Source organism: Coturnix japonica, chromosome 5 (genome assembly GCF_001577835.2).
Source record: "Coturnix japonica isolate 7356 chromosome 5, Coturnix japonica 2.1, whole genome shotgun sequence".
In the NCBI taxonomy this organism is placed as follows: domain Eukaryota; kingdom Metazoa; phylum Chordata; class Aves; order Galliformes; family Phasianidae; genus Coturnix; species Coturnix japonica.
The window spans coordinates 9,707,653-9,734,111 of NC_029520.1; the positions used below are offsets into that span (position 1 = coordinate 9,707,653).

Here is a 26,459-nt window from a genome sequence, read left to right on the forward strand (position 1 = left end):
CAACACAGCAAGTAAATGCCCACTAGAGTCACTAAAGTTCCTGGCATCAATGATCTATGACAGGATACTTAAGAACTACCCTTCAGTAAAACATAGATCAGATCATATAATCATAGAATTGTTTGTACTGAAAGGGATCCTTAAAGGACATTTGGTCTAGCTCCCCTGCAATAAACAGGTATACCTATACTACATCAGGCCCTTAGAGCCCCATCTCGCCTGACCTTGAGTGTCTCCAGGGATGGGGCATCCACCACCTCCCTGGGCAACCTGTGCCAGTGCCTCACCACCCTTATTGTAGAATACTTCTTCCTTATATCCAAGCTAAACCTTCTAGTTTGAAATCATTTCTCCATGTCATGTTCCCTTCTCTGGGGAGATCTGATAGCAGCCATTTAGTACATAAAGGAGGGCTGTAAGAAAGGAGGCAGAATCCTTAGCTGGATCTTTGTGACAGGACAAGTGGAAATAGTTTCAAACTAAAAGAGGAAAGATTTTGATTTAGATATCATGACTGAACCTTCTGGATGTTTTATGGTTATGACTCTTTATGACTGTACATAATTCCTGACCTTACAATATCTTTAGTTGTTACCTTCAGAAATATAGCCATCAAGACAGCAGAAGCGACAACACTTCCTTGAGCTGGAGGACTGCGCTGATGTGCAAACCAGAGAAACACTGTAAAAAATGTCAGTGCTTGCTTGCTACTTGCTAAGCCAGTGCTATGGGGAAAAAAAAAAAAGAAAAAGAAAAAGAAAGCTATTAGTCAAAGAAAAAGCAACACTGTAATGAAAGTGAAAACAAACACTTCGAAGAAAGGAGATGAGAAAGAGACAACTCTCCATGCCCATAGAGAGAAATGGGTACTTGTCTCTTCCAAAAGACAGAAAGTTGTTGGGTGCTGAACACTGACAACTGAAAGAAAAGTGAGTGAAGCTCCACCTTTCAGCTACTCTGCCATCAATGTTTTGTTCTCATGCCAAATTCCTGGACTATAAAAATCTGCCTTTAAGCCAAGAAAAAAACACTTCCCTGAAAGGATTTTCAAGTTACCACTCCATGGCAAGATGGAAATAAAAAAGGGGAGGTCATTTTGGATTTTCTGCCTCTTTTGGACTTTTTGCAAAGGGAAAGAACCAGTTCAGATAGGTAAGAAAAAAATCTAAGATTCTTTCTTCACATATTGATCCCCGTAGATGACAAGTGGAGTTAAATGAAAAGATGTAACATATTCCTTTAAGAGCTGTAGGCATGCCAGATATTGTTATGCATTTTGCCTTCTCATCTTTAAGTCATTTTAATAATTTATTGTTATTTCATTATTTTTCTTCTCCAACACTGTGTGTGGTATATCAATTGCTTTATATCCTAGGTGACTGATCTTAAAAAAGCAGACTCTCTGCATGTAATTTGCATCATAAACAAGTGACGCCCTTTTAAAAACATTTTGCATATGTTTTTTTATATAATGCCTGCTAGGCTTGGTTGGCCAGTGTGAATTACTCCATTGGGAGTAACCACATTGTTGTGCTCTCTTGTACTGTTACCTCCTGGTTTGGCTTTGAATGTCTTATACTTTTCCTAATCACTTGATGCACAGCAATTGATGTGACTGCTTCTGCTGTGTTAGTAATTCTAGCAATTACACTTCCAAGAAGGAGTGAAAATTTCCCATTTCCCTTCATTATTGTGTAAAAAAGTGCTAAATTACACTATCCCACTTCACTGCTGTGAACACCTATAGCAAATTACAGTCTCTTTAACAGGCTGTTCCTGTAAGAGCCTTTTGGCACTTGAGCTTTTGTTGCATGGTTCTGACTTTAAGATGCTGCTTCTTAGATTTGAACATCTCAGAATGCTTTAGAGTTCTCTAAATATACCAGTGGCTGATTTGATCTTGAAGGACATCGCTGGGTTGACATTCCTAAATGTGGTCTGTGAGCAACACTAAGAAATTTGCTCATTTTAATTGCTAGTTAGAGAGGCCCAAAAGAGATGTAGCAAGACTATCTTATTTAATTCTGTGTGTAGCTTTCTTTGATTCCTATTTGCTTTATGCATCAGTGGTATAGAAATTACTTTCTTAAGTGATGTCTTACATGCACTTCAAGTACCCACGTTGCTCGAAAAGCAGTGCTTCCTATTTTTTTACACAGAGAGGGATTCAGTGACACATCTTTGCTTCTTTGCTTCATATGCACTTCCATGTCAGATGCCATTTTGTCAGACTGCCTGTCTGCTGCCATCTGTCACGCAGCAGTAAAATGTAACATGGGGATATTGGTGGAAAAGTTCAGCCTCTACTACTGTACCACCAATATCCACTTCTGACATCGTGGGCAACATAGGAGGCATTACTTTCAGAGCAGCCTTCCTAGCAACACAATTGGCAGAGCTACAGCTCATCTCCAAGACACAAGTTTGTCTGAGATGAAAAATAAGCAGCCGTAGCTGATTTTTGAAGCTGGTGGCAACCTCAGCTGCTTAGACTGAAGGCTGCCATTTTGTTACCAACTCGGGTGACCTGTGGTGCATCCTGGCATCTTCCAGGACTTTACATTTTTTGAACTGAGGAATCTTTCCCTTTACAATTTTAAACAGCAGCAATAGAAAAAAAAAACAAAAACATCTCATGCAAGGTGAATCATTAACCTCGATGCTCTGAATCTTTCTTCAGTCCAGGTCTCCACAGTTGGTAGGAGTGAATGTACCACCTGGGGCAATTTCCACTTTCATACATTTGACCACGTTAAGTTCACTTTTCCTGGAACCTGCACATACGTCTTTGCTTCTCACTGCAATGACAGCTACCAGGACTTCAACATCAAAATCAGACGCAGTGACAAAAACAATCACCTGATCTACTTCACTGTCACTACTGATGGAGTGGTCTTGGAGGTGAAAGAGACAGGCATCACAGTGAATGGGAACCAGTAAGTACAGATGCTACTAGTTACTGCTTTCTAGCACTACGGTTTTATTGCTGTGTATTCGTAAGGGGTGATGTATCTGAAAAGGTATCCCACCTTTATATTTTATATTATTTCTGTGATACTAACCTTAGCATTGTTTGTTGCTACTCAGGAACAGATCATCCTTTTAAAAAAAATTTACCATTTCCAGACTGTGCAGAAATGGCCCTCCATTGCAGATCACAGATTGCCATGGGGTCTTCTACACAAAGGGCTGAATTTCCAGAAATCAAAATTCACATCTTTAATTTCAATCTGAAACAAACCAGAAAGTGATCTGAAAATAAATAAGATAAAATATAGATTAAAAATACTCTTTGAGTACTACTGTGTCCTACTCCCAGCATTTGGGGGTGATGGCCTGAGGCAGATGTTGGCTCTGGGAAGAACCCTCACAGTCTTGTTGGAGAGAAAATCAGAAGCATTATGTACTGTCTTCTGTTGATATCCATCCAGAAACAACACTCAGATGTATCTCCTAAATCAAAGGGCAAAAATCTCACATGTTCTTGCCATTTTCTGATCCATTTATCAGGCTTCAGGAAAAGTGACAAGTAATTGGCTTGGTAAGATCAAGAAGTAACACAGGTCTGAGTCACATCAATGCATCAGTAGCAAAACAGGCAAAAATATCACTGTCATTTACAAGAGATAAGGCAAAAGCCTGGAGAGATTGTGAGAACCTGTGGTATCCTTACACAGAGAGCAGTATACCACTATTGGATCTTGCTCCCTGTAACACTGAATCAGATCCTCAGTTCATATAAAGCAGTTCACAAAAAGCAGAGAAGCTACTTGGATATTGATAGGTATTACATGGCTAATGTAATACTGACGTGCTCATGAGCAAAATTGTGTTGTGGGTCATTAGAATGTCACAGTAGACAAGGTGATAATACTAAAACTTAATGTATTAGCATGGATGCAGGCTGACTTTCATGGCTTATATTCCTCCTTCTGACTCTTATTCTTTTTTCCTGGATCTCCAGGAAGATTTGATTATTACTATTAGTTTTTAAAAATGATTATTTTGTTCTTTTTCCCCAGTGTAACCTGTCTTGTTCCCTTCAATTTCCAGGATCCCTCTGCCCTTCAGCTTGAAAAGCATCCTGATTGAGGACACCTGTGCTTACTTCCAAGTCACCTCCAAGTTGGGTCTGACGCTCAAGTGGAACTGGGCTGACACTCTCTTAGTATGAACAGCCAGTTAGTTGTTTTTCTCTTAGTGAACCTCATAAATGATGAAAAGCAGAGTGGAATGCAGGCAACATGTTAATATAAGAAACAGAGGGGCAGTGGTGGTTGGGAAGTATCATGGTATCCACATGTTGATGGGGCCTACCACCATAGGTAATGGTTTCAGAAGACAGAGGAGTGGGATTGCAATGCCCAGGCCTCCCTAAGCAATTTTACACTACAAAAGATGCCACTGTCAATGCTGCAGACAGCATCTCTATAGTTACCTGCTTCCTACATAGGGTACAGCTGGTGACCCCAGCTCTTTCCCTGTGCACATCTTTTGTGGGAAACTAATCCATGTGGTCATTTGAGAAGACCTTGGCATCTCTCATTCCAAGGCATTGCTATATGGCAATTCTCCTAGATACTTTCACTCCAAAATACCCTTTGCAGTGGAGGTGTATTTACACTTTTGAGTGTGAGCATTTATCCTCACACTGGGGGGGGGAAGGATATATCAGGAAGCAATCAGGTGGTAATTCAGGATCTAATTTAATGAAGGATTTGTCATTTCTTTCCCACTTTGTACTATTTTATACCTAGGATATCATAGGCAACACCCGTGGAGTAGATACAGTTTTAGATTGACACATCTCTAGGAAAAGCACTGCCATTTATAACTAGACCAGAGCAATGCCAGTATTACCCTCTAAGAATGTAAAAGGGATATGTTGCAATAGTTCTATCTAGAAAAGCCATACTGTGTTATTCTGTCTCTGTTGCCTCTGAATGAGCAGAACAAGAGGCAGATCCCTCCGTAGAGAGACTATGAAGTTTTCCATTTAGCCTATGAACTAAAAAAAACTTACATATTGCTAAAAGCTGACCAGAAACTGATTCTTTGTAGCTTTCAGCATCAGGATACACTTATCTATCCAGTATTCTGTACTGGGAGGCATGGGTCCAGGGATCAGTCCAGTATTCAGCATTCTTCAGTTGGCTGTTGGATAGGTAGGACTGCCAATTGCTGAAAGATCATCTTCCTGTTTAAATTCAGCTTGTCTGTCAGTAGGTTTTATGGCAGGACTGTAATGGAAAATGTAACTGCTACAAACAGGTAACGAGAATTTCTGCCACTGTGCTTTTCTGTGGCGAGCCATGTGGTAATATGCTGCTGGTGGGAGAAGAAACCTTTAAACCCTGAGTTTCCTTTTTGCTTTTTTTTCTTAGCTGGACCTGGAAGAAACATATAAAGAGAAAGTATGTGGTCTGTGTGGGAACTATGACGGCAATAAGAAGAATGATTTAATTATGGATGGTAGGCCATGAACACAGCATGCTGAATGTAGGAGTGTGTTATACATCACATGAAACTTGGCGCCTGTTTCCTCTATGTGGGGTTTCAGAATTCTGGACAGACATCTTGAAAAACCCAAACATTTCCAAAGATGGAGCATTTTTAAAGTTTGTGGGATGATTTGAGATTCTCTGCTGCTTGCAAGTGTCTCTCAAACATTACTGACCCAGTTTAATTGCCCACTCATCATGCAGCAGCATTGTAAAGTTTCCCACTGATTGTACCTTTAAGGAATTTGTAACTTTAAGGAATTTGCAATCTCAAATGTGACATGTTTGCACTTCTGCCCTTCTGCTTTCATCACTTTACAGCTGGGTATCAGGTGTGATCAGGTTTGGCTATGTAATGAAAAGAAAGTGCCATGGGTGACCCAGGCAGATTTCACTGAGCATCTTTGCAGAAAGCACGGTGCCAACCACTGACACCTTCAGATGCAGTTCTGAACTGCAAGGAGGGCAGCACAGCAAACAAATGAAGCTGCAGTCTTGCAGCAGAGTATGAGAGGCAAGAAGCTTGCACTCCATTGTATTTGCTGCAGGACTGAAGTCAAAATTTTAACATCATCCTTTTGTGTAATATCTGGGCTTTTAAAGTCACAACAAATAATAATATTGTCACCTACCGTTCAGAAAGAATAATTAAATTTCAGACTGTGTCCGAAAGATTTCTCAGATCTAGGATCAAGTGTCTTGTAGTGCTTTGGGAAAATATGTCCCTATTCTCAGTGTAATACGTAAATTGTGTGCCTGTCTTCCCAGCTTCTTTAGCCTGTACAAAGCAGCAAGTTACTGGATGAATACACACGCATCCAAATTGCACTTTAGGTTGTAATAGTATAACGCAAAATGATCTGTATGAACATTACACATACAAAATTCTGTAAGATCAAATGTGCTCATAAAGAACCAAAGTCTTTGAAAGTGATTAGATGTAATAGGAAGGTCAAGAGTCTCGTGATTATTGTTGCCAAGACTGTCAGCAGTTCTTGATTGAAATATGCCAGATTCCTGATCCTAACCCAAATGGAAGTAACACCAGGAAGTTATATACCGTGTTATGGTATTTTGATAAAGATTTGGTAAGGGTGAGATGCATATTTATAACAAAATAACTGATCTAAATGACTGTAAAGGGTTCAAATGAATCTGGGGGTTTTGCAGGATATAAAATGCACCCAAGGCAATTTGGGAACTTTCACAAAGTTGAGGATCCGTCAGAAAAGTGTCCTGATGTGAGGCCAGATGAACACACTGGAAGACATCATACAGAGCATAATGACAGATGCGATAAATACGTAAGTATGTGTGGCTAAGAAGTATAAACCTTCCTGAAGTATTACAGTCCCGAAGTGACTGTGTTGAAACAAGGGCTATTTAGAGAACAGAATGTTATCTTATACTTGAAGGACTGTCCTACTATAGTGATAAAGAAATAGATAAGTGGGAAAATATGCAATTTTATGACAGCATCGAGGCCGAGAAAAAGAACCTCGTAACAGAAAGTTAGACTGGATGACCTCTGGAGGCCCATGTGATCATGGACTTGTGTCATCAGAGGTTAGGATCCACATCCATCAGCCTGATAGTTGCTTAAATGTCAATTATTTCTTTTCTTTTCCCCTCAGAAAAAAAAGTGCAAGAAACTTCTGTCCCGGTTTGGAAACTGCCCCAAAATGGTTGCTTTTGATGATTATGTAGATACCTGCGCTGAGGATATGTGCAACTGTGTGGCTCATTCTTCTCATTCTGATTTGGTTCCCAGCTGCATATGCAGCACTTTAAACCAATACTCTCGAGATTGTGTCCTTAGTAAGGGAGACCCTGGGGAATGGAGAACCAAAGAGCTTTGCTGTAAGTAGTACTGCTCTGGAGTTTAGGATGTTGGATGTGTATGCATGAGCTCTAATCCCAGCAGAGCAAAGATAGGAGCTCCTTTAATTACACTGACTCAATCTGTAGAAGTACTTTGACAGAAATGTTGTTAATGGAAAAGCCTCAACAAGTTCAACTTGATTTTGCTCCCCAATTAGAACTTGTATCTTAGCATCTTCTCTCTTCTCCTTTTTTCAGTTCTTTTTTGAGTTTTACAATGCTCATTTAATTCGTAACTAACCTTGTGTGAAGTTTTGATGTCTCGTCTAAAGAAGTAACACAGAAGTCTAACATACCTGTTCTTAGCTGCTCATCTGCTTTACTTTACTAGTAGTTGCAGCTACTGAGCAGGAAATCCCTGCCAATCTGGGGTGAAGACTACAGGTAGTTCTTCGAAACAGCTGTTGTGGACTAGGATGGAAGATTAATGCCAGAATGAGAGTCGCCTGAGGCAAAAATAAGTTACTGCAGCTCCTGGTGCTGGTATCATCACTTCAGCCAACCTTGAGTTAGCAAAATGGTGTTAAGTAACTAATATTTCCCAGCATTATTACTATTTTCTCCAAAGATTAAGTAAAAGCAATTGGATGACATTCCTCTAGAGGGTAACAAGACAGGACACATCTGGATAGGAAGTTTTGCAACCAAGATTTGGGGGAAGGGAGGAAGAAGGAGTTGGGTAGTGATGCAATGATTTTTAAGCATTAATAAATTCATCATTAACATAACTCATTTTTCTTTGGTTTTGCAGATCAGGAATGTCCAAACAACATGGAGTACATGGAATGTGGAAACTCCTGTGCTGACACGTGCGCTGACCCAGAAAGGAGCAAGATATGCAAAGCCCCATGTACAGATGGTTGCTTCTGTCCTCCTGGTAAGGCAGTTTGCTTCTTCCAATAGGTCACACAACAAGGGACAAAGAAGGAGAATATTTCCTTTCAGTTAGTGAGTTGTTGGGATTTTTTTCCCCATTATGATTTTACACTAAAATCAGTGAATAAGCTGTTTCTTCTAGTATAATTTAACAAATTCCTTCTTCACAGAAATGCAGAATCACTGAACCATAGGGGTTGGAAGGGACCTCTAGCAATCAATAAATCCAAGCCCCCGCTAAAGCAAGTTCCCTACAGCAGGTGGCACAGGAAACTGTCTTGGAAGAACCAAATCTCTAAAGATTCAGGATCTTGATGCTGGACCAGGGGACAGAAAGGACATTTTTTCAGAAGATGTGGAAAAAGGAGAGGGATCCTCTAGTTAGTAATGGTATAGGTGAGGATGTCTGACGAAATGCCTCACAGTTAGAAGTCTAGGTGTATGTGTAACCTAGTGGAGAATAAGGCTTACTGTAGGTTGTGTCATATGTAAAATAAATCTATTGACAGGTTCATTCATGAGCAATCTTGCACTTGAAGAAGTTGAAGTTTGATCTGTTTCACTGTTAGAAATGGATGGAAACTGGCTGCCTGGCACCTGATAATCCTGCTCATTGTGTAGAACTCCAATAACAGAGAGAGATGCTTTGGGGTATTTTATCTTATGTTGCTTTCATTTGAGCTCCAGTGAGAATTCATTCACATCAGTTAATGCCTGAGAGGGCCTGGTGTGTTGCTTTTGATAAAACATGCCCCACTCATTCATTTGTAGAAATGACACAAGGTTTTTTTCTTTGTTTTGATCTTCCTTCATGTTGCTTCCCAGACTTACTAAGAAATATTAACCGGCCAATGTGTCCGAACAGGAACTATCCTCGATGACCTCGGTGGCAAAAAATGTGTTCCCAGAGACAGCTGTCCCTGTATGTTTCAAGGCAAAGTCTACTCATCTGGAGGGACTTACTCCACTCCTTGCCAAAACTGGTACTGTTGTGAACTTGATTTAACTGACAAGATAGAGGCAGTTATTAGAGAACATTGATTAGCTGCATTCTGTTCTTTAACCCTTTTTGCTGTTCCTAACGTCCTAAGTAATCATGGCACTAATGCAAAAACTGGGGTCTGAATAGCAACAGGCATTTGGAAAAAAATCTGAAGCAACCCTCAACCACACAGTGCTATCACCCTCACTTAGAATTGCCAGCAAGTATTAAGCCTGGGATACCAAACTGCAGAAAAATGAGACTCTTGGCTGATTAGTTTAGAAGCATTGGCCTCTGAAGTGTAGCAGCTCCATTCTAATGAGTAATTTTCCAACCACTGCTAGATCTAAACGGCTGTTCCAAAGCTTGGATCTCAAAAAATTACTCTGTGGTGCATGGATGGGCAGAGCAGATGTTCTGTGAATCCCTTTGGTTTAACTGTTTCCTACTCATTCTCAAAGGCAGGAAATACTCCCCAAAACCTGAGTTTCGAAGGGCTCTAAGTGGTTTCCATATAGGCATGGGCTCAGTCTTCACAAAATCTGAACACGGCCTGGCTGTTCTCCTCTTGCATTAACAGCTCTAATTTTTACAACTGCTCATTAATTCAGCCTCTGAACAGTTGCAACAGCAACTTGCTGAATCATCAATAGCATAAAGTGATGCAAGATCCTGTTTGAAGAGATTATTTCTTTTAAAAGGTTAAGTAAGCAGTTTAGGACCTAGAAAATATTTCTTGTTTGAGCAACTCGGTGTCTCTGAAGGATATAGCATGAAGTGCAGTGATCTCCCACTGACAGACAAGCGGAGCCTTAGTATAAAATCTTTCTCCCTCACAGATTTAATAAGCATCTGAAAAACAAGTAGCTGATGAGACAAAAAAAGAGAAATTGATCAGATACAAGATCTCAACCTTTGCTCTTTTGCAGCTATATTTATTCTAACTCACTACTCATTTTTGTGTTTTGTACAGTACTTGCAAAGGAGGCCACTGGAGCTGTATCTCTCTGCCTTGTTCTGGAAGCTGCAGTATAGATGGCGGATTCCATATAACAACCTTTGATAACAAGAGGTTCAATTTTCATGGTAACTGCCATTATGTCTTAGCTAAGGTATGAACTATCTCCCATTTCACTTCTGAATCTCTAGAGTAACATGAAGCATTAAGCTGTGCTGGAGCTCAGTATGACTTCATTTGATTAAATGGTCTCGATCCATCAATGCACTTCAATACATACTCAGTATTAAACCACATAATTTTTTCTATTTGCAACTGACTTGCAGTTCAACTGTGCTGCTAAGCATCAAGCTTTTGCATTTTTAACACAGTTTTACATCCCCCTTTTGACAAATGTGCTTTCTTACTGGATGCATTAATGTAGATTAAAGCATTTCTCCTGAAACTTTCATGTGTGACTATAGAAATGAAGTGGATGAGCTGACTCCTTCACAAGAAATTGGCTATTCTATGACTCTGTACAAACACTACAGTCTCAGGTTGATGCATGGAAAGAGTAAAGGGGAAAAGCAGTGAACATTATTGGGACTAGAAGTGAAATTCAGCAATTTGCAGTCAGAAATTAAACGCCCCAGATCTTTCATTCTTACATTTTAACCTTTCAGAGAAATATATTGTCTCCTTTTTTAAAAATCATACGCTAATGACTTCTGCACATCCCATTTCTCACCTCTTTTCAGAACACCGATGACACATTTGTGGTGATTGGAGAGATCATCCAGTGTGGGACATCAAAGACAATGACCTGCTTAAAGAATGTCTTAGTCACACTTGGAAGAACAGTAAGTAACTTGCTTTAGCAAGCATAAAGAATGTCACTTTTATTTAAGTTCACAGGGTTCATTTATGTTCTCTCTCTTACTGTAGAATCTTTTTGGTCTGTTGCAGTCCTGGGACTGCAAGCTTAATACCAGCAGATGATGCAGTGCATGTGTTTATTAGTTTTGTTCTACAGGAGTTATTTTCTTCCCAGTTTCTTGGATTCTGGCTTTTCCATTTTCTTCAGAAGTGAATGGCTCAAAATTATCTTCACCATTTTTAGCATCTTTTCCATAACTTCCATTCTGAAGACATTGCTTCTTAATGCTTAAGGAAGCTTGGTTGTTATTGTCTGTCTCATGTGCATTCATTACCACAGGCTTTTTCCGTTTTCTGTACAGACAATAAAGATCTGTTCCTGTGGAAATATCTACATGAACAATTTCATTGTGAAGCTTCCAGTAAGCAAAGGTAAATACCTTTCTCCACAACTCTCTCAGAATAGCCTACATCAATTTACAGTTTGATTCCTGCTCCTGTCTCTGATTATAGGTATCCTGCTCATTATAAGGTCACTGATTTAGGTAGATACACTCTGACTACCTGCAGGATTCCTATGTTATACTGTGCTGGTAAAAGGGAGTTCCTGTTTTCTCAGCCTTATAAAGATTGGTGAAGTACTTTTTCTTTTTTTTTTTTTTTTCCTTTCACTCTTTTCCTCTTTAGATGGCATCACCATCTTCAGACCCTCAACGTTTTTCATCAAAATCTTGAGCTCAACTGGAGTACGGATTCGTGTGCAAATGAAACCTGTAATGCAGCTCTCTATAACAGTTGATCATTCTTACCAGAATCGCACATCTGGTAGGATGTGTTCACTCTTTAACAACTTTTAGCTGCTTATCTATAAGGGATTAAAATATTTGATTTTATATTGCCTTTTTCATGTTAGAACCCGTGATTCAATCTATACTTTTCTGCAACAAAAGATTGGCCAAAACCTTCTATTTGCTGAAGATAAACTCTGTGATGTTTAGTGTGTGCACAGCTTTTGGGTTCTATCTGTAAGAGCATGCTATCATTACAGTCTTGTGAGATGCAGAGTTCTCAGTTTTTCCACCAATCTCTTGTTAACATCATTTAAGCTTTTTGTGTCTCTGCTTCCTATCTGTGTGACTGGATAACATCTGATCCCTCCAACTCATTTTGGTTTGCTTTTGCCATTTTCTTTGACTGTAAATTTTGGGGAAGGGACTTCTCTGCCTGTTGGTGATTACTGAAGCATATTTATGCAGTTTCCAATTTCCATGCCCTCACTAAGTGCTACTGCAATACAGGAAATAACAATTACGAAGTAAAAACATGGTTCTGTCTGATTTGTGGGGAGATCAGGAAAATGAGCTTCTTACAGGCAAGCACCACTATTGAGATAAGGGTATTTATCGTGAAGTCATTGCTTTTCCCACTTGTATTATGATTTTTTCTTCTTTCTTCTCTTCTTCTTCCTCTTTCCTTATCCCTACTGCCACCAACTCAAGGTCTTTGCGGCAATTTCAATAACATCCAGACCGACGACTTCAGAACAGCCACTGGAGCTGTGGAAGATTCAGCTGCTGCTTTTGGTAACTCTTGGAAAACCAGAGCCAGCTGTTTTGATGTCGAGGACAGCTTTGAAGATCCTTGTTCAAACAGCGTGGATAAAGGTAGCAGGCTTTTCATCCCCGAGTTATCAGTGCTAAATAATTTTCATGTGATAAATAACTGAAAAAGCTTTAGAAGTCTCATAAACATCAGGTGTCTCTGCCTTTGAGGCTATTTCTAGAGAGAGATGTTGCTTTCTCTGTGCCTTCTAAGGTGACAGCTTTGCTGGAAAAAGAGCCAGCACCTTCTTTGCTGATGACTTGAAAAGCACACACATCATCAATGAGAGCAATTTAGGCTTAAGGCAGAGCATAATTGGTTGTCATTATTTGGGCCCAACCTAGGTTGCTACAGCTGTGCTGAGCTTAAAAAGTTATCCTCACTACTGAATTCAGCAGGTGCCTGTCCAGCTTCTCATTTTGACTGGATTTGAATATATACAGGATTTACAGTGTAGTCTCCTAGGTATTACCGTATATAGTAAAAGCTCACTTATTATGATTTATTATGCTATGCTTTGTGTAATTCCTTGACTGTATTTCATGAAGAAATAGACAAGTTTAATGGAAAGCAATGAAAATGGGGAGGTTTCTTTTCAGATGCTTTGTAAATCCAGCCATTTTAATAGTGTTGGTATTCAGAAGGATGAAACCTTTCTTTCAGAAAAATGAGTGTTTTGCTTAACATGTTGGTATGTTTACGCCCACTATTTCCTTCCAGCATCATTGAAACACTTCAGAACATTCTAGGACTGTGTGATACCTTGTAAGAAAACAAATTCAAGTAGTAATTTGGTTTAAGTGACTGTGGACAATATTTTTTCCCATTCAGAAAAATTTGCCCAACACTGGTGTGCTCTTCTGTCTAATACAAGCAGTGAGTTTGCTGCCTGCCATTCTGTTGTAGACCCTTCTGTGTACATCAAGGTAAGGCAGCAGCCTAAATTAGTGGTTTGTTCTCATCCAGAAGCTGATCTGCCAGGGAGATGGTCTGGTCTTTGGGAGTTAAATGGGTTATAGTAATGTGAGTTTCCAAAGTTCATTGATGCTGATGAGAAAAATGAGAGTTTGTGCAAGATACAATGGGTCTTATTGCCTGCTGTCCTGAAAATACTGATTAAGTGACCGTCTCCTATGAGCAGCGCTGCCATCACTGACAGTCCTGTTGCATGATCCTGAAGAAAAGTAGGTAAAATGGGGTTTGCTGGTTTTGAAAACTGTTCAGCCTTTGGAAGGATAAATCGGTGTTTCTGTTTGGAATCAAGCAAAGGGGTTTTGATCTCCTGATTTCATTTAAAATTCACATCCTGTGGGAGAGTATACACTACTTTTAGAGTGTTTGTATTCCATTTATTAGTGTGGAAGGATGTTACTCTATCTGTATTTACAATGCAGGAAGCTGCCCATAGCTCATGGTGTACAGCTCTATAACATTACTAAGCTAGCAAGTATATTTATATGCATAGTAAAGCAGTTCCTTCAAAAACTGCAGAAAATTCACATAGGGTTTCTGTGAGGTACAGCTTACTGAGAAAATACCTGAGCCTGAAATTTTGCATAACATTTAATGTGTCTTCAGGCACTTATAACTCAGATAACTGTGGCTTACCCTTTACCCCATTAAATTGCTGAATATTTCCTTGCTCTTTCTGTAAACGAGACGTAATTCCCATGTCATTTTCTGTCCCCTAGAGATGTATGCATGACACCTGTAATGCTGAGAAGAGTGAAGTTGCACTGTGTAGTGTGCTCTCTACTTACTCCAGAGACTGTGCTGCAGCAGGCGTGACCCTTGAGGGCTGGAGGCAGGGGATCTGTGGTATGCATCCTGTAATGTCTTTAGTAGGGATGTGGGGGAACTGCAGCCTGTGGCAGCCTGTAGCTTCCGAGCTCAGTCAAGATCACAGATCTCTGAAAGATAGGGTAGCATATATAAGCTATTTAGAAACCTCTACCTGCCAGTATCACTTCATGACGAGGCTCTTATCACATTAGGTGGGTTCTGTATGGAATCACAAGCTGTCATGATTCAATTAGTTTCAGATCCATGGGCCTCCCATTGCATTGTAATTCTGACAGATTTTTTACAGTTCTCTCCAACCTTTCTGTCTCAGGCACTGGCCATGCACACGGTATCATTCTCATCAATTGCATTTTTTCAAGCTATAGCTTGAACTTGTCTAAGAATAAATAAATGTTTCTTGGAACATAAGAACATAAGTAAGTGCATATTTGAGCATACAAATAGTCAATAAATCCTGGGTTAGGGGTCCACAAATAAAAATTTATTTATATATATGACACTGCCAGAATTTGCTATGGGATGCTATTGGACCCAAAAGTAAAACCCATCAGTTGAAGTTTCTGAATATTAGTACATTTTCTATTTTTCTATTAATTACCAGACAGTTCAAGTGAGATTTGCCTGCTCCAAAATGAAAATAAATGTATGGGTTTCTTAATAACTTACCTGAATAAGAAACATAACAAGAATGATTTTGATGCAGCTATGATATATGTTATTACCTGAGTTAGAGGCTAGGTGGAATGTTTAATAGAGACAATGCAGCTGGTGCTTTGTAGAAGGCATGGAAGACTGGAGTAAGGACAATTCAACAAGCCTGTGCTGAAATAATTTTGAGGGAACACAGTGCAGTCTACAGTATATTATCCTAGGGTCATACAGACTTGAACACTAGCCAATCCCTGTCTATCGAGAGATTTGTTGTCAAGATAGATTTACTGACACACTGCACACCAAAGCAAGATGATTTTGCAGCACGGGTCTGCAACCTGACCTATGACATAATAGGCAATATTAACTCAAACAGTGCAGTAACCTCGAATTAAGTACTAATGGACTAATGATCATGATCATTTTAGCCTTTTTTTTTTTTTTTTTTTTTTTTTTTTTTTAAGAGGGAATAATCTTTTGGGAACATGCCTGTGTTCCCAAAACTGAAAAACTGAAGGTTTTGTTATTCAGGAGTGAAGCAGTAAATGGGACAGAACAGTCACTCTCAGTGCTACTCCCTGGTGGCAGGTGGGAAGGTTCTTTCGGCTCCTGCAGCTGTGGGCAGCTGTGCTGTGCTTCAGGCACCATCTGAGACAGGTTATATTGCACAGAGTGGCTACAGTGCAGTCAGTAGAACGTATGAAAAAGAAAACTCCACTAGCTAATGGAAGGCAGTTCATATATACAACAGTCCTTAATGGAAGCACAAACCATTAGCTGAGCTTCTCATCACTGGGATTAGTAGTCTCTTCTAAATCACAGTGCTTTTATTCTAGTTCTCCTTGTACAAACTGCATTGAAACTATCTTTGGTATGCTCATGTGCTCTGCCTCCAGTTGTGAAACCCACATAATCATCTAAGATTACAAATCTGTGACTGTGGGTAATGTAACCAAATAAGCTTCTTCTTACCAGACCTACCTTTACCAAAGTTGGTCTTTTCCCACAAAATAATTAAAGGGAGAAAGTAGACACATTTGTTAGAAATGATATTATTAATAATTAACAATTGAAACACCCAGTCAGATACATCTTTTGGTATATCAGATGGACTGTGATATAAACTCGAGTTCAAGGAGTTTATTAATAACTTTCTTACTTGACCTATTGTGATTAATATATACCAGCTGCTTCATCCTCATAGCATTCCTATAAAGTGTGAAAATACGACCTGCCTAACTGAAACATGAGATATCACATCTGCCCCAGCTGAGAGCAGGAAACCAACTGGCTTTTGCTGATGGAGGTGGTTTTCCATGTGTACACACACCTAGCACACAAACTAATCTGAGAGAGCATACAACGGTCATTGACTGGAAAACCATTCAGAGCTTTGTTTAAGCATGGAGCCTATGGTGATAATATTGCTGCAAAGATTAGTGCAGTTGCCCATAAGCAACCCTCCTGTGCCTTCTAGTACCTCAGTGCACGTCTGAAAAACACAGCAGTGGGTCTTATCTTTGGGGATTTGAATCAAAAAGAGGTCCAAGAGGACTAGGTCCCCAGTTCTCACTGAATTTCAGAGGAATGTGGATGCCAGCCTTTCTTGAAAGTCCCATTCCTGACACCTCCTTACACAACTTGATCCTACTGATTTCCTTACTGTTCCCTTACACAACTTGATCCCTACTGCAGATTTTATGGCAGAGTTTTGAAAGTAATATTTCTTGTTAGCACACAAAGATTAATCAGCTTTTCACTGTCTTACAGGTTTAGTTGAGATCTATAGATTTGTAGTATTTAACTCTTTGATCCACCCAACACGGTGCTTAAAAATTTGGTTCCTCATTTCTTTAAAGGATAAAAAGAAGAGGTAACATCAAATGATTATCAGAGTTCCTTATCACTGCCCATTTAATGCCCAAAATTGACCCTATAAAATAGCTCAAGTCTTCTTCATTATTTTTTTCCCCCTACCCAAATAAATCATTAGTTGGGGAGAGAAAACTCATTTTTATCAACATGGATGAAGTGAGAATTTATGGGCTTCAGTTCTTGACATAAGATGGAATTGTAAATTTTACAAATACAAAATGACACCCACTCTTATTCAGTCAAGATACACCCTGTTGGGCATTTCAGAATTCAATCTCACCTAGTGTTATGTAGGTTTATGTGAGCAGGCTTCTCCCAGACCACTAAAAGACAAAGTGTTCTGGTTAGGAAAATGCACATTCATGGATCTCAACCTGCAGAAAGCTGCATTAACAGCATGAACGATGATTGCATATCCATTTCATTTCTCTTGCAAAGATCCCTCAGAGGAGTGTCCTGAGACTATGGTTTATAAGTATAGTGTGAAGCACTGCAACCAGTCTTGCCGCTCGCTGGATGAACCTGATCCACTGTGTAAAGTTCAGATTGCTCCTATGGAGGGCTGTGGTTGCCCTGAAGGGACCTACCTCAATGATGAGGAGGAATGTGTGACTCCAGATGACTGTCCCTGCTACTACAAAGGCAAGATCGTTCAGCCTGGCAACTCTTTCCAAGAAGACAAACTGTTGTGGTAAGCTGCACTAATGATGCAAAGGTTGAACACTTGGGCTTGCTGGGGAAGTCCCTGCTCTAATCCTTAAATGCACTCATTTTACTGTAAGGAATCATGATTAATTTCTGCTTGATTTTACCAAAGTAAATGTTCCCTTGGCAGGAAGGGCAGCCACAGTGAAGATTAAGATCCTATATCCCTGCTAGCAAACAAGAACCTTAAAACATGTAATGTTTGTGACCTATCTCTATGCAAAGTTCACTGTTGTGTAAAAAAACACTCGCTTACAGCAGGAGCAAGATATGGGCTTTGAGAGTGGAGTTTCTGGCTCTGTGATGAAAAGGAGTCAAAAACATCCCCGTAGGCACCATCCTGCAGGCTGTTAAAAAAATATATTGCCCAAGGGAAAAAAAAGCAAAATCTCAGTTTTTAAACATAAGGAGAAAACTAGGGGGGCGAATACTATCGGTAAGGTAATTGTCTTGCATCTCCAGTGCAAAACAACTTCCTTTTCCTCATTTCCAACCAGGGTAGCAAATACATTTAAACAAATTTCGGGAGAGTAACGAATTATGCAAACAATGTATTTTTATCTTTAGATGTCTGTTTTTTCTCTCTCTCTTGCAACTCTTAGACTTTTCTGTGAAAATTTTAAACTGCTTTGTAGAAACAAATTTGCTTGGTAATTTAGGAAGCCTCTTACTTAAGAAGGTATTACTCCTGTCTCATGGAGTGGAAAAGAAATGTTGAGGAAAGACTTGACTTAGGGAAGGCACGCACTAAACAAGTGGCAATTCACATCTGTACCAAACATTAATTTTGATGGGAATTTGTTATTTGTGTTAATAGTAAAGCTTTGCAGGGGCTTTCTCTCTAGTGAGACAGACAAGTGTGAAGAGCTGATGTGTTTCATTTTATGGAATCTCTAGCAAATGCATTCAAGGACGATTAGACTGCATTGGAGAAACTGTCCTGGTAAAAGGTGAGATTTTGTTAAATATTAGCATGATGGTGTCAGCTAGTGTTTATAATGTTTCTCTCTACATCTCTTTCTTTCTGTAGCATTTTGGTAGTCTGCACATTTTTTACTTTCTTCCTATAATGTGTGAGTTATTAGTAACAGTTTTCTTTACAAGAATGACCCCAGGGTTGCTGAAATCTTTTAAAGGTATCTCCTAAAGCTCAGAGGCTGTCTGCCTCCTTCTTCATCCTGTTGGTAGACAGAACAGAAATCTAATGGAAACTGTAAATGAGAGACAAATGCTGCCCTCTGAAATGCTCTACTCAGTCACACAGAGGGGCTGATGACATCCTTATCACTTTCACCAAATGGCCTTACTACAATGTTCTTCATCCCATAGATTGCCCAGCTCCTATGTACTACTTCAACTGCAGCTCGGCAGGTCCTGGTGCCATTGGATCAGAGTGTCAGAAGAGCTGTAAGACGCAGGACATGCACTGTGTAAGGGTTTCACCTCCTATCACAAGTGTGAGGCAACATGATTGTGCATGTGTGATTGTCCTGAACAAACGCTGGTGGTAACAGATTACACTGTTCACAAGACCAGTTGCTCCACTGATAATACAGCAGCTGCAGCTACCCACCTAGATGTGAGGCTTGTAGCCTGATTGTTACTAAGTTACTGGCACGTCATTTTGAAAGGCAATCTAAAAAGTCTGGAGTCCAGCACTGACACTTCTGTGGGTTCCCTGTACATTCTTTGCATTAATGTATTGCCTTGTATCATGTTTTTATATATGCAGTATGTCACAGAATGTGTCTCTGGCTGCATGTGTCCCGATGGGTTGGTGCTGGATGGCAATGGGGGATGTATTCCCAAAGACCAATGCCCATGTGTCCACGGAGGGCACTTTTATAAACCTGGTGAAACCATCAGAGTTGACTGCAACACATGGTATGTTATTCCTGGGAGTTTTTTGGAACAAAGGCTGTTAAAAAGAGTGCATAGTATGTCCATGGGGCAGGATGCCTTCGAAGCCTTCCTCTTCACCATCAGGACCATCAAATATCTTGAAGAAGAAAAAAAAAAAAAGAAAAGAAAAAATAAAAAATAAAAAGAAAAAAGGAAGCATTCCCTCTCTGCAGCACAATGCATGAGCTTGTATTTAAGGGAATGGCTACCAAATGTCAAAGAATTTCCATTGTTTTTTTACAAACTGCTTCCACTCCAGCTTTAGAAATCCCAGCCACATCTGAACTGCTTTGTGGCTGCTCATTGTATAACAAAGAATGGAGTCTGTCACTGTGGGGCTCAGCTTACACCCAGAAAAGGGCTGAATGTAGAGTAAGGAGGAACCAGGGTGATCTTCCAGCTACCTGGAGTTCTTCTGGGTGCACAGATCTCCCAGTAAGACAATGAATGGTCCAGTTGTTTCAACTGTGGGTATAACGCTGCTGTAGTTCTCAAAGATATTATTTATCATCGTAGGTAAAATTCTTTGAATCCTTACCCATTATTTAGTGAGAAAATAGGAGAAGATAACAGCTAGAAACACTGGTTTGATTATCACTAGTACAAGCAATACGTTTAACATGTGAGGCCAAACCCTGATAAGGAGTTGTTCTCCCAGAGGCCATTAAGAGGTTTTATTGCAGTGAGGTCTTTGTTTTCTTATGAGAACAGACTGCACACATGGAAAATAACTGCAGAATATATGTGCTAAGGGAACAACTAAAATGGTCTGTCTATGGTGCCCCTCAGCTGGAGGTGAAGTCTGCCAGGGGAGGGTGAGAGTTGGTTTGCACACTGTGATAAGGAACAGAACAGGCCGCAAGGTATGTTAGATATCGTTGAATTATCTAGTTCTTCATCTTAAGCTAAGGACTTAAATCCCCACTGTCTGCTGTCAGGCCTTAGTGATAATTATAATAATTTAAAAAAATAAAAAAAAATCAAAATACACAACATGTCTTGGTAGAAAACATGAATTTTGTAATTAGTAGTGCATTATACGGCAAGGTCTCAGAGCAAATTACTTTGAAGCACTGCAGAGGATTCAACTTTCAGTACAAAGATGGTGACCCTTTGCATTTCACCCCCCAGCACCTGTAACAAAAGGCAGTGGAACTGCACAGACAACCCCTGCAAGGGAACCTGCACTGTGTACGGCAACGGGCACTACATGAGCTTTGATGGGGAGAAGTTTGATTTCCTGGGAGACTGTGACTATATCCTAGCTCAGGTATCTCAGTTTTTGTATTCTTATCCACAGGCTCTTCACAGATTACACTGCAGGGTTCCATTTGAGAAATGATTTGATAAGACAAGGGAAAATGGTTTTAAACCAAATGAGGGGAGATTTAGACTGGATTTAAGGAAGAAGTGTTTTACGATAAGGGCAGTGAGACACTGGAACAGACTGTCCAGAGAAGTGGTGGGTGCCCCATTCCTGGAGGCACCCAAGATCAGGCTGGAGGGGCTCTGAGCACCTGACCTAGTGAAAGTATCCCTGTTCATTGCAGGGGAGTTGGACTATGAGGCCTTTAAGGGTCTCCTGCAGCAAAAACGATTCTGATTCTATAAAGACTGTCTTATGTAAAATAATGAACACTGGTGAGTTGAGCTTAACCCTTCTGCTCTAGTACTCAGAGCAGATACTTATCTTCTGTTCAAAACCAAAGCAATTAACCCTCAGAAATGACACAAGAGGGCACTGTGTGATCATAAATGATTAACTCGGGGGCTGGGCTGCCCTTTCCTGTGTAACCACCATCTGCAAAGGAGGGGATTCATGTAGCATTGAAAATTAATATTTCTCTGGACCATTCAAGAGTGACAGTAGGGACAGCAGGCTGACAGAGCATCCTGATGTACCTGTAGGTGTCCCTGTTCATTGCAGGGAAATTGGACCAGATGGCCTTTAGGGTCCCTTCCAAATCTAATGATTGTGTGACTATTATTATTATTATTATTATTATTCACCAAAAGCATGTAAAGGTTAGCATGTGGATCTCAATTTATGTACAACAATCACATGTAATAAGTTAGTACTGAATGAGACACTTTCTCATCTCCAAATCAGGTTTTTTTGTTTTTTGTTTTTTTTTTGCTAATATTGAGGAAAAAAAAGTAATTAAAACTTACTAGCTGTGCAGGACTGGTGTTATGAGAGGCTCATTTTTTTTTACCTCAGCTTTTTTCTTTGAAATTCTTGGCTGAATAAAGTATGAGCAGTTCAGCTGCTACTTCCTGTAAAATGCCTGCAGTTTTGGTGAACACATGATAAAACAGCAGAAGTCAGGTTGATGTATTTAGAGCTCTTGAAAAAGTTTAAGACTGGAGTAATTGCATGAAAAGATCTAATACAATGTTATCTTATTTTTTTCTAAGGATTTCTGTCCCAATAACATGGATGCTGGCACCTTCCGAATTGTAATTCAGAACAATGCCTGCGGGAAGTCACTCTCCATCTGCTCCCTAAAGATCACGCTGATTTTTGAGGTTTGTCTAGAATCATCCCTAACTGAGGAGCTGTACTCCTGATTTTGCTGCAGTTAAATCTACTTTATATTCCAACTCTGTTGTTGGTATAGAGTAACTATATTAATCAAATAGCTTGAAAGCAAAGGCAGACAAGCTGGGAAGGGTGTAGGTAGTTGGTGTTACCAGGGCTGGATACTTCTGCAGGGAATGGAGCAGGTTCAGGGGTCAATAGCACTCTGCATACATATGTGTGTATGTGTGCATCTGTGATATTAGTGGTGCATGGGTGGAAAAAGAAAATTTAGAGGACCATGTTGTATATTTCTGTGCCATGGTTTGTGCACAGGGCAGATGTCAACCACAGAGGGAAGAGTTTCTTCCTTCCAGCTCAGCTTTAGCATTTCCCCAGAGTGAACACAAAAGAACAAAGAAATTTATCCCAGAGTAGGGGGTGAGGGTAGGGTGAAACAAAGTGGCGTGACAAGGAGTGTTCTGGCATGCCCAATTACCCATGCACTCAGGATCTGTTGTGCCAGCAAAATAGATTTCATCTAGAATGAGGACAATTTATGTGACCATGAAGTAAGACTTGTCATGCATGGGCAGATGTTTCCCATTGAACTCAGTGGGTCTTGTCTTTAGCTCACGTGTCCTGGGACAGGCCAAGATGTACTGCAAGAACTACAGAAAAATGAGATGAAGGACAAAAGACAGAATACCAGAGCTGTTATTCTATTTGGCTTCCTTCCATGCAATATATTTGTTCCTTTTAGAGCAGTGAAATCAGGCTTTTGGAAGGAAGAATTCAGGAGATAGCCACTGATCCAGGAGCTGAGAAGAATTATAAGGTGGATCTCAGAGGAGGTTATATTGTGATCGAAACAACTCAAGGGATGAGCTTCATGTGGGACCAGAAGACGACAGTTGTTGTTCATGTGACACCATCTTTCCAGGTAGGCGCAGTACAGACTGAGTTACAATTTCAAACTCAAAGTCAGACAGACACCCAGAACTGAAACCCCAGTTTGAAGTTCAGGGCTTGGAGAAGTGCTTGGTCTCAAGGGCAAGAAGCAGTGAGCAGGCCATGCTTTGTGTTTTGTTTCAATGTCCAGTTGGTATGGAATGCTCCAAAATATTGGGTGCTAGAAGTAAAGCAAGATATTTTGAGTACTGGTGGGCTAAAAGAGTGATCATGTCACTTCCAGTACAGCTTTTTCTATAACATATTTCAATGGCTGTTTAGAAATTCGCAGCTACTTTTCCTTGGCTTGATCTGTAGTTTATTTCTGTCAAAGAGTGGGCTGTACTTAAAATAAACAAACCACTTACTGCGCCTACACAAATTACTCAGGGAAAAGTCTGTGGCCTTTGTGGGGACTTCGATGGCCGCTCAAGGAATGACTTCACGACCAGAGGGCAATCTGTGGAGATGAGCATCCAGGAGTTTGGAAACAGCTGGAAAATAACAAGCACCTGCTCCAATATTAACATGACGGACCTGTGTGCTGATCAGCCTTTCAAATCTGCCTTGGGACAGAAGCACTGCAGCATCATTAAGAGTAGTGTCTTTGAAGCATGCCACAGTAAGGTAATCCTGTTCTCCCATCATCAGTACTTTCTCACTAGGCATTAGTTGCTATTACGCAGCACATTTGTGCACAAATTGTTACTATTAAAGGCTATTACACAACATCCTTGAGAACAGGGGCTACCTCTCTCAAAACCTTTCCTTACTGTGGTGGCAGTTAAATCCTGCTGTTTGGCACTGGGGAAACAGTGGTGCCTGTTTTGGCAACCGAGGACAAAGGATAACAGCTGGCTACCAGACCTAAAAAGCTGGGTATCAGTTTGTAACATCTAGAGATAACAGCATGGGGCTGTTTTTATGAGTATCCTTTGGGAAAGTTTATTCAAATTACCAAAGCAAAGAAGTTATTTTGTTTATTTTAGATGCATCAAATTAATTTAAACTGATACAGAGTTGCTAATTCTTAATGAGAAATGCCTATGTGAGGCTTCAGTGCAGTTTAATATGTCATTTAAGGAGTGAAGTTGGCCTAATTTCCTTGGTTAGCTCATGCTGACACAGGTTAAAGCACAAGAAATGTGAAATGCAGTGGAAATATAATTTCATTTTATACTCCATCCCTACCTGTCAATTAGAAAGCACAGGCACTACAGAGCTGTGGTAACCCAAAGCCAAGTAGTTTAACTCTGCAGACATTATGCTTGGAAAGACAATGATTGTAAATGCCAGTACACAAATAAGAAAGAGAAGATTTAAAAACCATATCTATCAGACAGGTGAAAATAGAAAAGCACCTCCTGTAAAATACCCTAGCTCTGTTGTGACAAGATCAGACTGTCACAGACGGTTCTGCTGAAGAAACTGCCAGGGATGGCAGAAATTCAGAGCCCTTTCATTAAAAGTTAGAGCAAGAGGTACAGCTGCGATAACAGACCTGTTGGTATTTTGATAGGTGAATCCAATACCATATTATGAATCTTGTGTTTCTGACTTCTGTGGCTGTGACAGTGTGGGAGACTGTGAGTGCTTTTGTACCTCGGTGGCTGCTTATGCAAGAAGCTGTAACACAGCTGGTGTCTGTATCAACTGGAGAACGCCAGCCATCTGCCGTAAGTATGGCACTGGAAATGCACACAGTAAAGAGGTGCTCCATGTGCTTGGGCACATGGGGAAGGAAGAACAGAATTCCAGTATCTCAACACGTGTGTGACTTAATAGGATCTTGTTTGCAAGAATTAGAAAATAAATCCTTCCCAGTGTCTGAGACTTGGAGGTTGTTTTTTGTTTGTTTGTTTGTTTGTTTTCCCTCTGTCCCAGCTGTGTTCTGTGATTACTACAATCCACCTGACAAACATGAGTGGTTCTATAAGCCCTGTGGAGCACCGTGTCTAAAGACCTGCAGGAACCCACAAGGAAAATGTGGAAACATACTGTACAGCTTAGAAGGTAATTCTTCCTTGACATTGATGCAGTCTGTTGTAGATTTGTCTGATTTTAAATGCCTTAAGCAGCAAGATTGCTGCCTTACCTTGGAGGAATATCTCATTTGCCATAGAAACTCACTGACCATGCCTTGTGTGAAGCTAATTCTCTGTGCTATAGTAACATTTGCATCAGAATTTGCATGTTACTTTTAAACTGGGCAGAGATACAAGGATACTGAGTCTAAATTCATAAAGAATAATCATCTGTTGATAGAGTTCATTAACACTTTCAGAAGAGAGGGATAAAGAGGACGTGGAAAAAGGGAAAATGAAGAACATTTATATGGGATCATATTCATACTGGGATAAAATCTGCATCTGATAGAGGTGCTTATGTGATTGCCTTGAATCTACGTAAAGCAGACTAAATATGTTTTGTTTACTTTTAACTTTCCAGGCTGTTACCCAGAGTGTAGCCCTGACAAGCCATATTTTGATGAGGAGAGGAGGGAGTGCGTCTCCCTCCCTGACTGCACTTCATGGTAGGTCAGTTGATGGTAAGGGAGATATAATAGCACTGGAGAGCTATGCACTGTATGGTTTATGTTCACAAGAAATCATGGCAGCAACAATCATTAAAACCTGAAGTATCAGGCTTCTTTGTAGAAACAGATACTGTCTGCAGAGAGATACCATTTCACACACATTTCCACATACTGATTCAAGTCAATAAAACAAGTCTTCTCTCCTCCTCTTTATCTCCAGCAATCCTGAAGAGAAGATGTGTACTGAAGACTCCAAAGGTAATATTTGACCACCTTTCATTGAGTGATAATGGGACTGGAACACCCAACATCACATGGTGATAAATCTTCTAGAGGTGCTGTTTTCTGTCCTCTAACTAAGAAGCCTAGACAGTTAGCTTAAGAGCAGCCTTATGTGCTTCAGGGAAACTCGTGTTTAGGAGTTCATTTCCCACATATAGCAGAAGCTACATCCTCAGAATGCAGGATGACTCAGTCAACAACACTTCTTCAATTTCGCTCATTTTTTTACAGTAATATAGATGAATTTCTCTGTGTTTCCTGAATACACATTCTCAAAACATTGCAGCACTTCTTATATACTTAAAGAAAGTTGTTTATTGCTGCACATTCCTCACTAGTGGTAATGGAAGTGCCAGGGTCACAACAGTCATCAAAGCAGCAGTCCCAGCCATATTCCTTGCCAAGAGGGAATATCTCCGTGCTCTAGACTGGATAAGGTCAGTCCTAGTTCTGATACTTTCAACAGCCAATAAGACGACTCCAAGAAGAACCAGCAACAAAAAAATTCCAACTCATTAAAAAATAAAAAGAGGTAGACTCCTAGTGTGACTTCTCAAGTAGAAACTGATAAATGT

At 40.1% G+C, this 26,459-nt stretch overlaps 1 protein-coding gene and 1 long non-coding RNA gene across 3 annotated transcripts in view; one reads left to right on the forward strand and one right to left on the reverse strand.

Annotated features, from left to right (window-relative positions):
* The first annotated feature begins 277 nt into the window (after positions 1-277).
* LOC107314549 (mucin-5B) overlaps positions 278-26,459 on the forward strand; it is a 40,635-nt gene continuing 14,453 nt past the window's right edge. Inside the window, exons 1-27 of one of the 2 annotated variants that reach the window (XM_015863887.2) lie at positions 278-1,152; positions 2,681-2,936; positions 4,054-4,168; positions 5,385-5,472; positions 6,672-6,805; positions 7,136-7,361; positions 8,134-8,259; positions 9,124-9,241; positions 10,214-10,352; positions 10,939-11,040; positions 11,419-11,488; positions 11,744-11,881; positions 12,556-12,720; positions 13,490-13,584; positions 14,350-14,476; positions 17,426-17,678; positions 18,590-18,642; positions 19,022-19,122; positions 19,425-19,576; positions 20,726-20,864; positions 22,013-22,123; positions 22,879-23,058; positions 23,457-23,693; positions 24,586-24,742; positions 24,951-25,079; positions 25,515-25,599; positions 25,823-25,860. In XM_015863887.2, coding sequence (XP_015719373.1) covers positions 1,071-1,152; positions 2,681-2,936; positions 4,054-4,168; positions 5,385-5,472; positions 6,672-6,805; positions 7,136-7,361; positions 8,134-8,259; positions 9,124-9,241; positions 10,214-10,352; positions 10,939-11,040; positions 11,419-11,488; positions 11,744-11,881; positions 12,556-12,720; positions 13,490-13,584; positions 14,350-14,476; positions 17,426-17,678; positions 18,590-18,642; positions 19,022-19,122; positions 19,425-19,576; positions 20,726-20,864; positions 22,013-22,123; positions 22,879-23,058; positions 23,457-23,693; positions 24,586-24,742; positions 24,951-25,079; positions 25,515-25,599; positions 25,823-25,860 — 3,616 coding nt within the window. In that variant the 5' untranslated portion in view covers positions 278-1,070. Of the gene's footprint in view, positions 1,153-2,680; positions 2,937-4,053; positions 4,182-5,384; positions 5,473-6,671; positions 6,806-7,135; positions 7,362-8,133; positions 8,260-9,123; positions 9,242-10,213; positions 10,353-10,938; positions 11,041-11,418; positions 11,489-11,743; positions 11,882-12,555; positions 12,721-13,489; positions 13,585-14,349; positions 14,477-17,425; positions 17,679-18,589; positions 18,643-19,021; positions 19,123-19,424; positions 19,577-20,725; positions 20,865-22,012; positions 22,124-22,878; positions 23,059-23,456; positions 23,694-24,585; positions 24,743-24,950; positions 25,080-25,514; positions 25,600-25,822; positions 25,861-26,459 lie in introns of those variants that run through there. The other variant, XM_015863888.2, reaches the window with a different exon arrangement.
* The window catches only part of LOC116653475, a 75,975-nt gene continuing 63,930 nt past the window's right edge, over positions 14,415-26,459 (reverse strand). The window contains exon 4 of the long non-coding RNA XR_004307363.1: positions 14,415-14,568. This is a non-coding gene — a long non-coding RNA (uncharacterized LOC116653475). The remainder of the gene's footprint in view (positions 14,569-26,459) is intronic.